The sequence below is a fragment of the Oryzias latipes genome, chromosome 13 (genome assembly GCF_002234675.1).
Source record: "Oryzias latipes chromosome 13, ASM223467v1".
Taxonomy (NCBI): Eukaryota; Metazoa; Chordata; class Actinopteri; order Beloniformes; family Adrianichthyidae; genus Oryzias; species Oryzias latipes.
The window spans coordinates 20,127,329-20,142,289 of NC_019871.2; the positions used below are offsets into that span (position 1 = coordinate 20,127,329).

At 46.8% G+C, this 14,961-nt stretch overlaps 2 protein-coding genes across 2 annotated transcripts; both read left to right on the plus strand.

Annotated features, from left to right (window-relative positions):
* Positions 1–8,593: 8,593 nt before the first annotated feature.
* LOC111948494 (trichohyalin-like) lies at positions 8,594–11,262 on the plus strand. Its single transcript, XM_023961871.1, has one exon. The coding sequence runs from the start codon at positions 8,665–8,667 to the stop codon at positions 11,260–11,262; it is 2,598 nt and encodes an 865-aa protein (XP_023817639.1). The 5' UTR covers positions 8,594–8,664.
* A 1,456-nt stretch (positions 11,263–12,718) lies between these two features.
* Positions 12,719–14,539, plus strand: LOC111948432 (unconventional myosin-Ic-like). The gene is made up of 5 exons (XM_023961580.1): positions 12,719–13,069; positions 13,883–13,996; positions 14,078–14,154; positions 14,246–14,314; positions 14,391–14,539. Exons 1-5 carry the CDS (start codon positions 13,002–13,004, stop codon positions 14,522–14,524), a joined length of 462 nt encoding a protein of 153 aa, XP_023817348.1. The 5' UTR covers positions 12,719–13,001; the 3' UTR covers positions 14,525–14,539.
* The last annotated feature ends 422 nt before the right edge of the window (positions 14,540–14,961 follow it).

A 14,961-nucleotide genomic window follows, 5' to 3' on the forward strand; every position in this document is an offset into this window, starting at 1 on the left:
AGGGGAGGGGACCAGCAGAAACTTTGAGTTTGGAGAATAAAACCTGCTCCCGACCAGGTTAGGTTCACAGCATAAGTAACCATGGATACTGACTCCGAGTAAAAGTTACCTCTCTTTCAGAAACGGGTTTGACTTACTCTGCTTTCTCTGGTTTAACAAACCTCCCATTCTGAAACGAAAAACCCAGGGTTTCCCTGATTTCAGGGTTAATGCACTCAGAGTTTACACTTAACCTCCTTTCTGAAACAGGCCCCTGAATACCCGCAACTGGAAGATCCTGAGTGGCTGGAAAAGCTGCACTTTTTGGTGGATATGACTGTGACAAGCCATCTAAACGAGCTGAATGAAAGTCTCCAGGCGCCGCAAATGCTTGAAGCTGTTCTGTCATTCGAGCGCAAGCTGACTGTCTTTGCCAGATATGTACAGCGAAAGAAGATGATGCTGCTGCGTTTTACCCATGCACTGACTTGCTTGGCGTTTGCACAGAAATCAAACTTAACTGTATTAATTTGATTTTATATACTTTACCTTTTCAAAAGGCTGTTTTCTTTTTTATTAACGCAGTCTGTGTTTTATTGCACTCTGTTTAATTCCCAAAGGGGTCTCGTCATGCACGTTCCGTTTTATTGTTTTTTGTTCGAATCCTCAAAATAAAAATGATATCAAAAATCGGATTTCTTTATTACATTTCTTTAATTTTATCAAAGCAATGAAACATAATTCATTAATATTGTAATGAAGTTAAACTTGCACAACAGAGCAGTCACGTGACGCGTCGTTCTCCACAGAATGCACTGCAGGGCAAATAAACATTTAATCGTTAATGCTCATTATGTATTTGTAACAACATTTTGATAGTAGGCTAATATAGCTAATATAGATACATATTGCATGTGTTGCCTTCATTAGAAGGCTTAGATAGGGCTTTTAATATTTTGCGGCTCCAGACATATTTGTTTTTTGTCTTTTTCGTCCATTTTGGCTCTTTCAACATTTTGGGTTGCCGACCCCTGCACTAGACAGTGCGCTGAACCTTTTTACTTCAATGATTTGTGAACCTCACTGTTGTTCATGGATTATATGAAATCTCTCCACCTTTATCCACCTTTGTCATGGTAGGGAGAACATGTCAATGCAAGGGTGGAGTCATTTAAGCTATAGCACAAGGGTTAAATACAGTCAAAAAGTGCTTCTGTTGGTCTTGTGTCACCAGGAGATGTAACTTTCGGGTCGGGCACTAAATGACAATCGATTACGTTCGGGTCGGTTCGGGCCGGGCTTCTCTCTCGCTGACTTTTTTAATAAATATATTGTAATGTCTGCAAAGAAGCTCCTTAGGCGGGCGGCTGTCAAGCAGCTCTTTATTAATCCTGTATGTCAGAACGGTTACCGCACGAACCGAAAGGCGCAGCCAGCTTCTTCTTACTCGGATTGAAGTTGGAACACACAGACACAGGTAGACCCCGCCCCCTCCCACCAGTCACCAGCCCACCGTTGATTGACACAGTGTTGTCCAGCGACTGGCAGAAAGAGGGGGGCGCCGGCCACCCGCAGCTCGAACTACCCCTGGCTGCAGCCCGCAGAACTGCGCACGTGCCGTGAATGTAATCTTCCCTCGCAAGTCCGCACCTATTTTGTTTAGTTATCCCCGATATGGAGCAGCAAGAAGTCAAGGATAAACTTTAGACTGGGGTACTGAAAAGGCAAACATGCAACACCGCAGCTGCAGTATTTCTCCGCGTAATGAAGGAGTGCGCATCAAGATCTCTCTCACTCAAGCTTTCTATGGAACAACAAACCTGCAAGAATTAGTCTAAAAACTTTAAAATCTGCAAAAAGCTGTGGAGGATTAGAACTACCTAATTTCCACAAATACTTTCTTGCAAATAGATTACAATATATCTTAAAATGGTTAAAAAATAATCCAGAAACCAACTCATGGTTAGACTTGGAACAGGTGTTATGTGGAAAGATCAACCTGTCACAGCTACCATTTATTAGCCAAATAGTTAAAAAACAGGATTGTTTCAAAAGCATTAATATAAATGCCACCTTAACAGCCTGGTGGGAATTTCTCAAAATATCAAAATCATCAATTCAACCGTGCAAAATGACACCCATCTGGAACAACCCGGACATCCTTATTAACAAAAAAATGATTCACTTCCCAGCTTGGCAAGCAGGGGGCATAAAACAACTAGAGCACGTAATTATTGATAGAAGATTCATAACCCCCCAGGAACTTCAAGACAAACATGGAATAAATAACTTCTTGGAATATCAGCAACTTAAATCAAGTATTACTAAAAAGTATAAAATTAAAGACGACGATTTAAAGCTACCAGATGTAGTTACCACTCTGATTAATTTTTCAATGAATAGAACTCTCTCCAAAATATACAAACTTTTATGCAATTTAGATAACAATATTGCCCTTCCAACAAAAAAATGGGATGCAGATTTGAGCATCAGCACAGATGAAAGCTTCTGGTCAGAACTTTGTCTAAACACCTTTAAACTGACAAAAAGTTCAAATCTACAGCTAATCCATCTCAAAACTCTTCACAGAATTTACTACACTGGACAGAGGATGTTCAAGATGGGTCTCAGTAACTCAGACATTTGCGAGCACTGTGATAATAATCTACCCGACAGCTACATGCACGCACTGTGGTTCTGCACTCCTGTCAGGGCTCTCTGGCAGCAGGTATGTGTCGATTTATCAGTCTGGCTTAAGGTTTCAATCACTGCCTCACCGTCACTTTGTGTGCTTGGTGACATGAGTGCCATCGATATAGAAGAAGGATTAGCATCTATCATTTTCATAACTCTTTGTATTGCCAAAAAAACTATTTTAATAAATTGGAAAAACAAGAAAAATATAAACATAAGTCAACACAGAAATCTGCTGTTTGATCATATCAGCTTGGAAAAAATGTCAGCCCAAAGCTCAAGTAACTTTGAAAGAATTCAGTCTCTCTGGTCTCCTGTGGTTGACTCCATGACTTAGGGGGTGGAGGGCTTGGTCGTCGCTGCTCCTTGCCCTTCTGCCGTGGTTTGGGGTGGGGGTCGGGGCTTCCGGTGCCTGGCGGGGGCGGTGGGGGGCTCCGTTGGTCGGGGGGTCGGGTCCGGTGCCTGGGTGGGGCGGGCTGGGGCGCTGCGTGGTCCTCTGGGCTTGGGTGTGGGGGTGCGTGGTGGGGGGGTGGGGTGGTGGTCTGGCTCGGCTTGGGGGGGTGGTCCCTTTGCCTGTGCTGGGGGGGGTTGGCGGGGGGCCCTGCTCGGGTGGGGGGGGCCCAGCGGCGCCGGATGGGCTGCCCATCTGCACCTGGGGCTGGGATCGGCCCTTCCCTGGCTCTGGGACGGGACGGGACAACCCTCTCGGGGCCCCCGGTCGCTCTGGGTATCACCCGCTTCGGCTGCGGGGTCTGGGGTGGGGTGGGGTGGGGGGCTTGTCGGCCCTGTCCTGTGGGGGGGCGTTCTGGGGGGGAGGGGGGGCCCATTATTAGTACGGGTCGGGGGGGCTAGCGGGTCGGGGTCTCCGCTGAGGCAATCAGTGGTTGCCTCGGCCGGTTGGCCTCCTCGGTCCCGTCGAGGCCTGACCAGAGCTCTTCTAGGGCCGGCGTCTGGGGGTGGGGGCCTGGGCTTGCTCCGGGGGGGGGCGACGCTTTCTGGCTCCTCTCTCTCTGTGTGGGGTGGGTGGTGCCGGGCCTGGGGTGTCGGCGCCTCCGGGGGTGGGCCCCTGGGCTGGGTGGCCCTGGCCCCTTTGCTGGGGGTGGGCTGGGGGACGGCTGTTTGACCACCGGGGGACAGTCTACCAGCTGTCCCCAACTTACCCCCTTCCTTATATAACCTCATATTAGGGTGAGGGGGTGGGGGGTTTAGCCTGCGATGCGCCTTGGGGGGGGGCTACTTGGGAGTGGCCCCCCTCCTATGGTTGCCGTATGGAGTGGGCCCCCCCTCTTTCGGTTTTATTTGCACCTTAGACACGTAGGGTCCTTGGTAGGGGGGGTGCCTGGACATCACTGCAAGCAAGCAGCAGATGTCCTCCTGGCACCCTACCCGCCAATTTTAACCGCACCTTAGACATTTAGGGCCCCTTGGTGTGGAGGGTGAGGGGACATCACTGTGAGTAATCAGGAGATGTCCCCTTAGTGCCCTACTCGCCAATTTTAACTGCACCCCCCTTAGTACACACACCCCTCCCCCTTCAATATATACATTCAAACATAAACACACACACATGCACACAAACACCCTCTCAAACACCCATACACGCACACACATTTTACAAGGAAGGTGGGACCTGGGTCCATCTGTCCCCTACCCCGTCCCTGGTGGGGGGTGCGGGCCTCTTGGCGATGGCGGCCGTGTCCCTTGGGTGCCGGCTCCCTGGGCCCGGCGGTGCTCTCTCCGCGCGGTGGGGGGGTTCATATTACACCTGAGCCGGGGGTGTTCGTGTCCCTGGGGGGTGGGTCCTGGTCCTTGCCCCTGGGCGCTGGGCCCCGCCAAACTTCCAACATGGCCGAGCCTGGTCGGGCCATATTTATAACATCCCTTATGGGCCGCCCTTTTTTCCCCGGGGTTCCCCCCTCCTGGGCGGGGGCGGCGGGCCCCTGCCTTGCTCCTACCTGGACCAACCGTGGGCCGGGTGGGTGGCTGCCTGGAGTGCGGAGCGGGTCTCCCTTGGGGGGTCCTGGCTCGTACCTGGGGTCGGGGCGGGGGGATGCCCGGAACTCCTGGGTGGTGGTGGGGTGCTCGTCTGGGGCTGTGGGCGTCCCTCTCCGGTGGGGCCCTGCGTTGGGCTCTTCCGGCGCGGCGGGGGGCTGCTTTCCTGGCTGGGCTGGGGCGGCGCTCTCTCTCCCTCTGCGCCTCCCTGCTCTCTGGCTCTGGGGGCCTCGCGGCGGTCCTGCTGGCCCTGGCCTGGGTGGCGGTCTTGGTCGCCCGGGGGGCGGTTGTTCCCTGCCTGTTCCCGTGTGGCGCTGGGGGAATTCCGGCTGCCGCTGCTGCTGCGGCGGGGGTATGGGTGTGGGGGTGGCTGGGCGCTCCTCCTCCTTCTTTTCACATTCCACCATCCATTTTAGAAGAACATAAACACTCACCTGAGCACAGGTGTTAGCTCACCTTTGCACTAATAGTTTGCATGATTGAATGAATGAAAGATTTCACACTAGTTGGTTTAAAGGCATAGGTATGCGTTCGTGAACACTATCTGTTTTGTGTGCATGCTGACATGTGGACATTTCTGCGGCTAGCAGGTGTGTTGATAATATTTGAGTGTGTGTGAACAGGCCCCGCCCTTTTTGTACTACATTTGAACCGTACCGTAACGATAAACAACCAGTAAACCTGTCTGCTCTATGCTGCTTCATGGTCTTACCCCCCTTCCCCTCCTATTATCACCCTCCTACCCCCCCCTCTCTCTAACGTCCCTCTCTCTTGTTCCCCTCTTTCCTTTTCCGTCCGGTCCAACACCAAAGATTTTCAAACATGATTGAAATTAATAAAGTTTGGCCTCAATTACAAAAGGGGTTTATTCAGACATACCTTTGGTTTGTCTGAAGATGAATAACCCCTCTTGTTAGAATAAAATATGTCCAACACAAGAGGCCCTCAGCTCTCATCTGTTTGCCTAGCTGTTGGACAGGACAAGTTATAAAAAAAAAAAAAAAAAAAAAAAAAAAAAAAAAAAAAGATCTCTCTCACTCTTTGTCTGGCCTCTTATTCTGTGTTCCAGCGTTATTTCGTTGTGCAAATGCATTCATCATGTAGGGAGGAACCTACATGTTCCGGCGGCGACCACTCTTTTTAAAAGAAAATAACTTTCATGATAATAAAAATATGTCGATTATTTTACCTTTAAGAAATCTGGCGTTTCTTTTTCTGCCAAAAATACTATGGGATACATTGAAATTTCGGGTTTGCTTCGGGCTCGGGCCTGCATATCAAGTTAATTGGTCAGGTTCGGACCGGGTTCGGCTTTAATGCCCGCGGTCGGGCTGGATTTTTTAGGTCCAATCTTACCTTTAGTAACTATGTACAGCTGGGTATATGTCAGGGTGAGGGGGGGCTTGAGAGCAGGTAGGACCCAGACGCAGAGGCGGGAGGCAAACGGTTCCAAGGCAAGAGGGTTTATTGCAAAACAAAAGGCGCTGCCGAGCAGGATAACAAAAACAAAACTAGACTTACTGTGGCGACATCCAAGACATAAATAAAGCTATGACATGAAGACGTTAATGGACCAGCACAAGAGGAAGGGAGAGACGAGACTTAATACAGGCAGGGCAGACAAGACACAGGTGAACATGATCAGGACAGATTGGGACAAGGAAGTAAAAATCAGGAACATGAACACACAGAACACCTTTCAAAATAAAACAGGAAACAGAACCAAACATGACAGAACAAGAAATAAATCAAAAACCAAGACAAAAGAAACCCAAACCATGACAGTACTCCCCCCTCAAGGAACCGCTCCGAGGTTCCAACAGTCCACCAAGGAGGAGGGGGCCCGTGAGACTAACTTTGACAGGCAACACAGTACAGGGAGGCCGGGCTTCGCACGCCAGCAAGGCCGAGAAGAGTCCGGAGGACGGCCGGGAGTCCGAGAGGTCCGGCGAGGGAAGGTCCGGAGGACGGCCGGGGGGCCGAGCGGTCCGGCGAGGCAGGTCCGGCGTGGAGTCCTCCGAGGCAGGTCCGGCGTGGAGTCCTCCGAGGCGTCCGGCGCGGAGTCCTCCGAGGCGTCCGGCGCGGAGTCCTCCGAGGCGTCAGGCGCGGAGTCCTACGAGGCCTCCGGCGCGGAGTCCTACGAGCCGGTCGGGCGTGCAGTCGGCCGGCGGGTCGGGCCAGCAGTCGGCCGGCGGGTCGGGCCAGCAGTCGGCCGGCGGGTCGGGCCAGCAGTCGGCCGGCGGGTCGGGCCAGCAGTCGCCCGGCGGGTCGGGCCAGCAGTCGCCCGGCGGGTCGGGCCATCAGTCGAGCTGGGGCCAGAGTGGGTCCGGCACCCCGTTGGAAACAGGGGTGAGTTGGGGTGCGTCCGGCACCCCCATGGAAGCAGAGATGGGTCGGGGTGCGTTCATGACTACCACTGGAGCGGGTTGTGGTGCGTCCGGGACCACCACCGGAACAGGATCGGATTGGAGTGCAGCCGGCACCCTCCTGGGAGCAGGGATGGGTCGGGGTACAGGTGGCATCCCCCTGGGAGCCGGGACGGGTCGGGGTGCAGGTGGCACCCTCCTGGGAGCCGGGACGGGTCGGGGTGCGTCCATGACCACCACTAGAGCGGGTTGTGGTAAGTCCGGGACCACCTCTGGAACAGGAACGGATTGGGGCTGGAGTGCATACAGGACCACCACTGGACGGGGTTGTGGTGCGTGCCGGACCACCTCCGGAACAGGAAGGGGATGTTGAAGGGGACGGCGGGGACGGCGGGGACGGCGGGGACGGCGGGGACGGCTGCCTTCCCTCATGGTCAGACGGCTCCCTCTAAGGTCAAGATGGCTCCCACTCCAGGCATAAGAGGAGAACTGGGCCTGGTCAAAAACCCCGCAAGTCCTGGTCCGCTCTGCTTCTAGGCAGTAGGCCTCTAGAAGCCGCATGTCCCGCTCTGCTGGGTCCAGAAAAAAGTGTGGCTGGTCCATTCTGTCAAGGTATGGGGGGCTTGAGAGCAGGTAGTACCCAGGGGCAGAGGCGGGAGGCAAACGGTTCCGAGGCAAGAGGGTTTATTGCAAAACAAAAGGCGCTGCCGAACAGGATAACAAAAACAAAACTAGACTTACTGTGGCGACATCCAAGACATAAATAAAGCTATGACATGAAGACGTTACAGACGTTAATGGACCAGCACAAGAGGAAGGGAGAGACGAGACTTAAATACAGACAGGGCAGACAAGACACAGGTGAACATGATCAGCAAAGTTAGGGACAAGGAAGTAAAACTCAGGAACATAACCAAACAGAATACCTTTCTAAATAAAACAGGAAACAGAACCAAACATGACAGAACAAGAAATAAATCAAAAACCAAGACAAAAGAAACCCAAACCATTACTATACTATAATCAGTATAGTTATAAAAGCTGATATTGTGACGTCTGATGGCATTCTCCAAAGGAAGCAGACATGTTAAAAATGCTACAGGTTGGTAAGAAGATCAGTAAAACAGGAAAAATGATTGATATCTGTACAAATAAGTAGTAAAAAATGTGTTCAGAATTCTTAGTGACTGTTGAAAATGCTGTAGAAATTATTTGATTTAAAGAAATCCTGTTTGAAACAAAAGACTCCTCATTTAATATGTGTTTCAGCTGCTGGACAGCACAAAAAAAGAAAAGAAAATTAAAGGGAAAAATGTTTGCACAGTGACATCATCAGTGAAGGTCTTTCCTTTAGCCTTAAGAGCTAATGACATCATTTGACATCAGCAGGTAGATTATGTCGCTTCTAATTTTAGTCTTCAGAGGCATCATTTGACATCATTTGTCATCATTTGACATCATTTGACATCACTGGACCTCCTGCATTTTATCCTCAAGTATGAGGCATTTTCACAGCAAAAGGATTTAGAGTTTGACACGATAGAGAAAGAGAAACAGGGAGGTTTCACAACTTTTGGAAACAAAAACTGAGTGTGCGTCAACTTTTTGAGATTTCTTGACAAGTTCATTTAAAATGTCACACAGCGAAGAATTTCAGCAGACGGCCGTTTCCATTGAAGAATTAAATAGCGTCACAGAGAGCATTCTGCAGCAAAATGACACTTTGAGCAAACATCTGGAGAAAATTTGCAAGAGTTTGCAGAAAAGGAAAGATTTGGACAATTCATGCAAAGAATTGAAAAAGACACGCAAAGCTGCTATGGAGGAAAACAAAAAACTGGTGAAGCAGCTGGAGAGTCTGAGAGTGGACGTGGAAAAACAGATCCACGTGGAAAATGTGTGTGAAAAAGAGAGGACAAAAAGATCTCAGGCCTTGGAAAGTAACCAAGACCTGAAAACAATAATAGCCTCTCTCCAGGACAGACTTCAGCAGCTGCAAGAAATGGAACTAGAAATTTCTGGCATGAAAGGTGAACGTAAACTTTTGGAACGGGAGAACAGAGGTCTGCAGTCCCAACTGAAGAAACTCCAGAAGAAGACTGCCCGCAAAGCACACCTGGAACCTGATTTGAAAAATGAATTTGATGAATTCCAGGCTTTAAAACAACAAACTGAAGAGCTGAGGCAAAACCTTCAGGAGCTGCAACAACAGAATGAGGAACAAAAAGAGATGGCAGACAACTATCCTAGCATGATAGAAGATAGGCGACGTCTCACAGATCTGAGGGCTCAACTGGAAAGAGAGATTTCTGATCAGAGACAGCAGCAGGAGGAAACACGGCAGCTGATTGCTCGACGTGAGGAGGAAAAGAGAGAACTGGAAATGCTCAGAGAACAAACAAACGCCTTCACAGCAGAGAAACATGCACTGGCAGATGAACTGCAACACCGTGAAGCGTTGGAGTCTGAATATAAGGAGATGCAAGCACAAACTAATGACTTGATGACAACATTCCTCCCCCTAAACATAGAAGTTGCCGAGCTGCAGCTCAAGGTTTCAAACATGGATGAGGTGCAGGAAAAACTGAATGTTGAAAAGGAGAAAAATTCAAAGGCAAAGACTGAGGTTGCAAAACTGAAACAGCAGCAAAAGGAACTTTGTGAAGTGGCTGTGCAATACAACAAGCTACTGAGTAAACTGGGACCTCTTCAACAGCAAACAAAGGAGCTCAAAGATGAAAAAACCATGCTGACTGATCTTCTCAAACACCGTCAAACATTGGAGTTTGAATACAATGAAATAAAAGCAGAAGCTGAGGAGGCAGAAGCTTACAACTGTCAAGCTCTGGAGGAGGTTGATTTTCTGAAGGGGAAGCTTTCAGAGCTCGAAGATGTGGACACAAGAATTTTAAAAGTAAAGGAGGACAAATTGAAGGCAGAAGAAAAATATGAACGTCTTTATAAGGAACTCCAAGACGTTACAGTTCAGATCATGGCTCATAAAGGGAGCAATGCTGCTCTGGAGAAAGAAATCCAAGATCTCCAGAGAGAGGAACAAGAACTAAAAGAGCTCAGAGATGTAGTGAACAGAATCTCTGAAGAAAAGTCCCAACTTGAAGACAAAAAGAAGCAGCTTCAGGATAAAGTTTCAGAACTGAAACAGCAGAAAAAAGAACTTTGTGAAGTGGCTGTGCAATACAACAAGTTACTGAGCAAACTGGGACCTCTTCAACAGCAAACAAAGGAGCTTGAAGACGAAAAAACCATGCTGACTGATCTTCTCGGACACCGTGAAACATTGGAGACTGAATACAATGAAATAAAAGCAGAAACTGAGGAGGCAGAAGCTTACAACTGTCAAGCTCTGGAGGAGGTTGATTTTCTGAAGGGGAAGCTTTCAGAGTTCAAAGATGTGGAGACAAGAATTTTAAAAGCAAAGGAGGACAAATTGAAGGCAGAAGAAAAATATGAGCGTCTCTATAAGGAACTCCAAGACATTCAAGTTCAGATCATGGCTCATAAAGTCAGTGCTGCTGCTCTGGAGAAAGAAATCCAAGATCTCCAGAGAGAAGAACAAGAACTAAAAGAGCTCAGAGATGAAGTTAACAGAATCTCTGAGGAAAAGTCCCAACTTGAAGACAAAAAGAAGCAGCTTCAGGATAAAGTTTCAGAACTAAAACAGCAGAAAAAGGAACTTTGTGAAGTGGCTGTGCAATACAACAAGCTACTGAGCAAACTGGGACCTCTTCAACAGCAAACAAAGGAGCTTGAAGACGAAAAAACCATGCTGACTGATCTTCTCGAACACTGTCAAACATTGGAGTTTGAATACAATGAAATAAAAGCAGAAGCTGAGGAGGCAGAAGCTTACAACAGTCAAGCTCTGGAGGAGGTTGATTTTCTGAAGGGGAAGCTTTCAGAGTTCAAAGATGTGGAGACAAGAATTTTAAAAGTAAAGGAGGATAAATTGAAGGCAGAAGAAAAATATGAGCGTCTCTATAAGGAACTCCAAGACATTCAAGTTCAGATCATGGCTCATAAAGGGAGCAATGCTGTTCTGGAGAAAGAAATCCAAGATCTCCAGAGGAAGGACCAGGAAGTAAAAGAGCTCAGAGATGAAGTAAACAAAATCTCTGAGGAAAAGTCCCAACTTGAAGACAAAAAGAAGCAGCTTCAGAATAAAGTTTCAGAACTGAAACAGCAGCAAAAGGAACTTTGTGAAGACGAGTGAACATTGGGAAAAGCCTTTATTTAGTACATAGTAGGACACAAAAAGGCAGAAACTAATATTTAGAATAGGGTCAATGGGAAAATTAAAACAGAAATGGGGTAAAAAGTTGGGAAAACCCTTTATTTAGTACAAAGTAGGACACAAAATGGCAGAATTATAAAAATTAAAAATTAAAAATGGGATGAAAAATAATGTAATTAAAAAGAATTATTTTTTTTATTGGTTTCATAATCCTTGTGTTATCTTGGTATATTTATATATAGTTTATACATATGTGTGTTGTTCAATGCATGTGTTTGGTGGAGGAGGGGGGGTTAACATAGAGTACTCCCACACCCACTCAAGTCGCGTCCTTAACAAGCAATGTCACTTGTTAGGGGGGGACCTGAGGGGGGGTGCACATTTTTTAAATACTTGCCTCCCCCCCACTGGACAAATGCAAACACAACACACACACATGAAAAAGGGGTTAATTAATTTGTCAAAATCCATTCCGGTATTTAAAAAAATGGGCGACACACTGATAAGTGTGTTTGTGTGGGTTTTCTCTGCGCACTTCAGTTCCCCCCACCCAACCTGAATGTAGTGTCTTTAGGATTATTATTAGTTAAAATTTGTAAATTGGAGAGAAAAAATGTTGCAATTCTTTCTGCTGGTTGAAGACAAAAAACGCTAACAATAAAAAAATTACAATTGATTTATTAATTATATAAAATCTGGCCAGACTTAAAAGGAAGAAAAAAAAGGGCGACACACTAATAAGTGTGTTTGTGTGGGTTTTCTCTGAGTACTTCAGTTCCCCCCACCCAACCAAAATACAGTTGTAGCAACTTCAAAACCAAACAGTGTCTGAGAGGCTGATGCTGGGTCTGGGTATTGAATGAAAAAAAAAAAACTTGACGCATAATTACGTTTGTATTTTGAAGTTTTAATAATGAAAAATGAAAGTAATTAAATCCACTTCTTATATTGTGATTAAAAAAAGAGAAAAAACAAGGAATCAAGAAAAAAGCACAAAAGCGTATAGAGCGTTCAACAAAAAATACAGCAACCCATTTCACCCCCCCCCTCCAGATGACAAAGGGAAAAAACCACAAGGGAGTTAAAGTCAATTAATGTTACCGCCCACAAACATGTGACCCACCAGCTGATTACCTACTCAATGACCTATAATCAAAACAAATCTATATTCCTTCACCATAAGAAAGACCACACTGAATTCATGGCACCTACAACAGTTCCTGTAAAAAAATTAACAATTTGATAATTTATTTGTATTAAAATTAGTTTCATTCATTAAAAAAAGAAAAAACATGAAAAAAGTTGAAAAAGAAAGAATTGCAACACACTAAATTTATCCCCTCCGTGAACCGCCACCTTAACGTGGTGGAGGGGTTTGTGCACTCGAGTGATCTTAGAAGCTAATCTGTCCAGAGCTAATGCCAATGACATGGTGTCCCACGACAGACAGGCTCTAGGTGACGAGTCAGACTAAGAGCGGTTCAGAATCCCTCAACTGAGTCAGAAAGAACAAGGTCCAGTTGCAACACAGGTTGCAGTCAGGCCAGGCCAGGCCTATGAAGCCTAACCCCGCTTCACAATGAATCTCTGTCCTCTGTCTCTCTCACCACTGATGTTTAGAATTTACTGCTCCAGCAGGCTGTTCCACCATTTCCATTTGCTCCTCAGGTCGGTTCGATAAGGTGCTGATCCGTCACCAGGTCAAGTATCTGGGTCTGATGGAGAACCTGAGGTTGAGGAGGGCTGGCTTCGCCTACAGACGGCGTTACGAGGTCTTCCTGCAGAGGTGATCTGCCACAGTTCAGAGTAAAGCATCGCTGAAGCTTTTCATGGAGATACGCTGAGAGAGTGTGGAAGCAGAGACACTTTCTACAGCTCCACGTTCTAAAATAATTCTGTGGAGGTGTATTGATTTAGTGCTGAGGGGAGGGAGACAAATCACTGTAATGATTCTCCTCATATGAACAGATGAAACTAAAGAATAGCAGTAAATCTTTATTCTCTGGAAATATTTAGGGTGTTTCAAGCTGGACACATTTGCCGCTTAAAGTGAACCAGAGTTCATTTGCCCAGATAATCCGGAACAAATGGTTAATTTTCAGTCTGAATACACCCAGGAGGACCCTGGTCCAGGACCAGAAACCGCTCTCTGACCCATCTTTGGAAGTGGTCTCGGTTTGTTTCCAATCAGACTGAGCTTCAGTTTGCTCTGAGATTCCTGTCTGAATAAAATCCGTCCTCAGAACGGAACAACTGAACCAAAACGGCCACCGTAGCCAACATAAACAGTAGGAATGAAGCAACAGATGAGACACAGACAAATGTAACGCAACAGAAAAAAGGGTCCAACTGCTTACTTGTTAGAACGTTTAATTTAACACAGCAGAAAATGCTTCTTACATCTCTTTGTGATCAAATGAACCGTCAGCCGATCAGAAATTTCCCAGGATTCTGTCTGCTCCTGTGCAAATCTCGCCTCCAGTTTAGGAGAAGCAGAAGGAAAAAAATAACTATCAACGTTTAATCAAAGGAAGCTCTTTAAAGACTTTAATTTTAAAACCAAACATTTGATTGACTCCTTTGTGCACTTTGTGTTTAGGTATAAGTCTCTGTGTCCAGAAACGTGGCCTAACTGGCACGGAAAGCTGTCAGACGGAGTCTCCACTTTGGTCAAACATCTGGGATATAAACCTGAGGAGTACAAAATGGGCAGGTCAGATGTTCTGCTGTAGCTCCTGCAGTCTGAGGATTCTGTTTCCCTAATTTTTTTATTTTGTGTCTTTCAACCGTTTAGATCTAAAATCTTCATCCGTTTCCCCAAAACTCTGTTTGCCACTGAAGATGCTCTGGAGACCCGGAAACATGGTCTTGGTAAGAATCCACTGGTTTGTCCTGTTTCTGTCAGCAGGTTCCTTGTTTCAAACATAAAATATGTTTTTGTGGAATCTTTGTCACCTGACAGCCACCAAACTGCAGGCGGGATGGAAGGGCTACAGCCAGAAATCCAAATACCAAAAACTCAGAGGTTCAGGTGAGGAACACAGACCAGGTTATGCTGAACCATAAATGGTATCGTACATTTATGCATTTGCTACTGTCTCTCAAAGCCATCGCAATCCACGCGTGGTGGAGGGGCATCCTGGCCAGGAGGAGAGCAAAGCGCAGACGGCAGGCTGCTGCTACTATTCGCAGGTATGAGCTGTGCAAGAACGGCCAGCAGGAGGCGCTGTCCACCTCCTAATCTGTCTTTGATTTGTAAAGATGCAATGAGAAAACAGCCAGAATTGTGTGCTTTTATATCATTTTTAATTTAATATTTATACATGTTTTTAACGGTTTAGATGATTTATTGTTGGACTGAATTACTATTATTGCTATTATAAAGTATCTATCCTTTCATTTCATGTTTATCAAAGGTTTCATCAATCGCCACAAAGAACGCTGCTCAGAGAACGAATACTTCCTGGATTATGTTCATTACTCGTTCCTGACAAATCTACGGAAGAATCTGCCCAAGAACTTTCTGGACAAGAATTGGCCGACACCTCCAGCGGCTCTCACTGAGGTGGGACAGCTCCCTGTTTTCATGGAACTCCATGTAAATTGGATGTCTTTTGACATAAAGAGGTCATGTTTGCTCTTAAACATCTGACCTGTCTAGAGCAACAACTTTCAGGT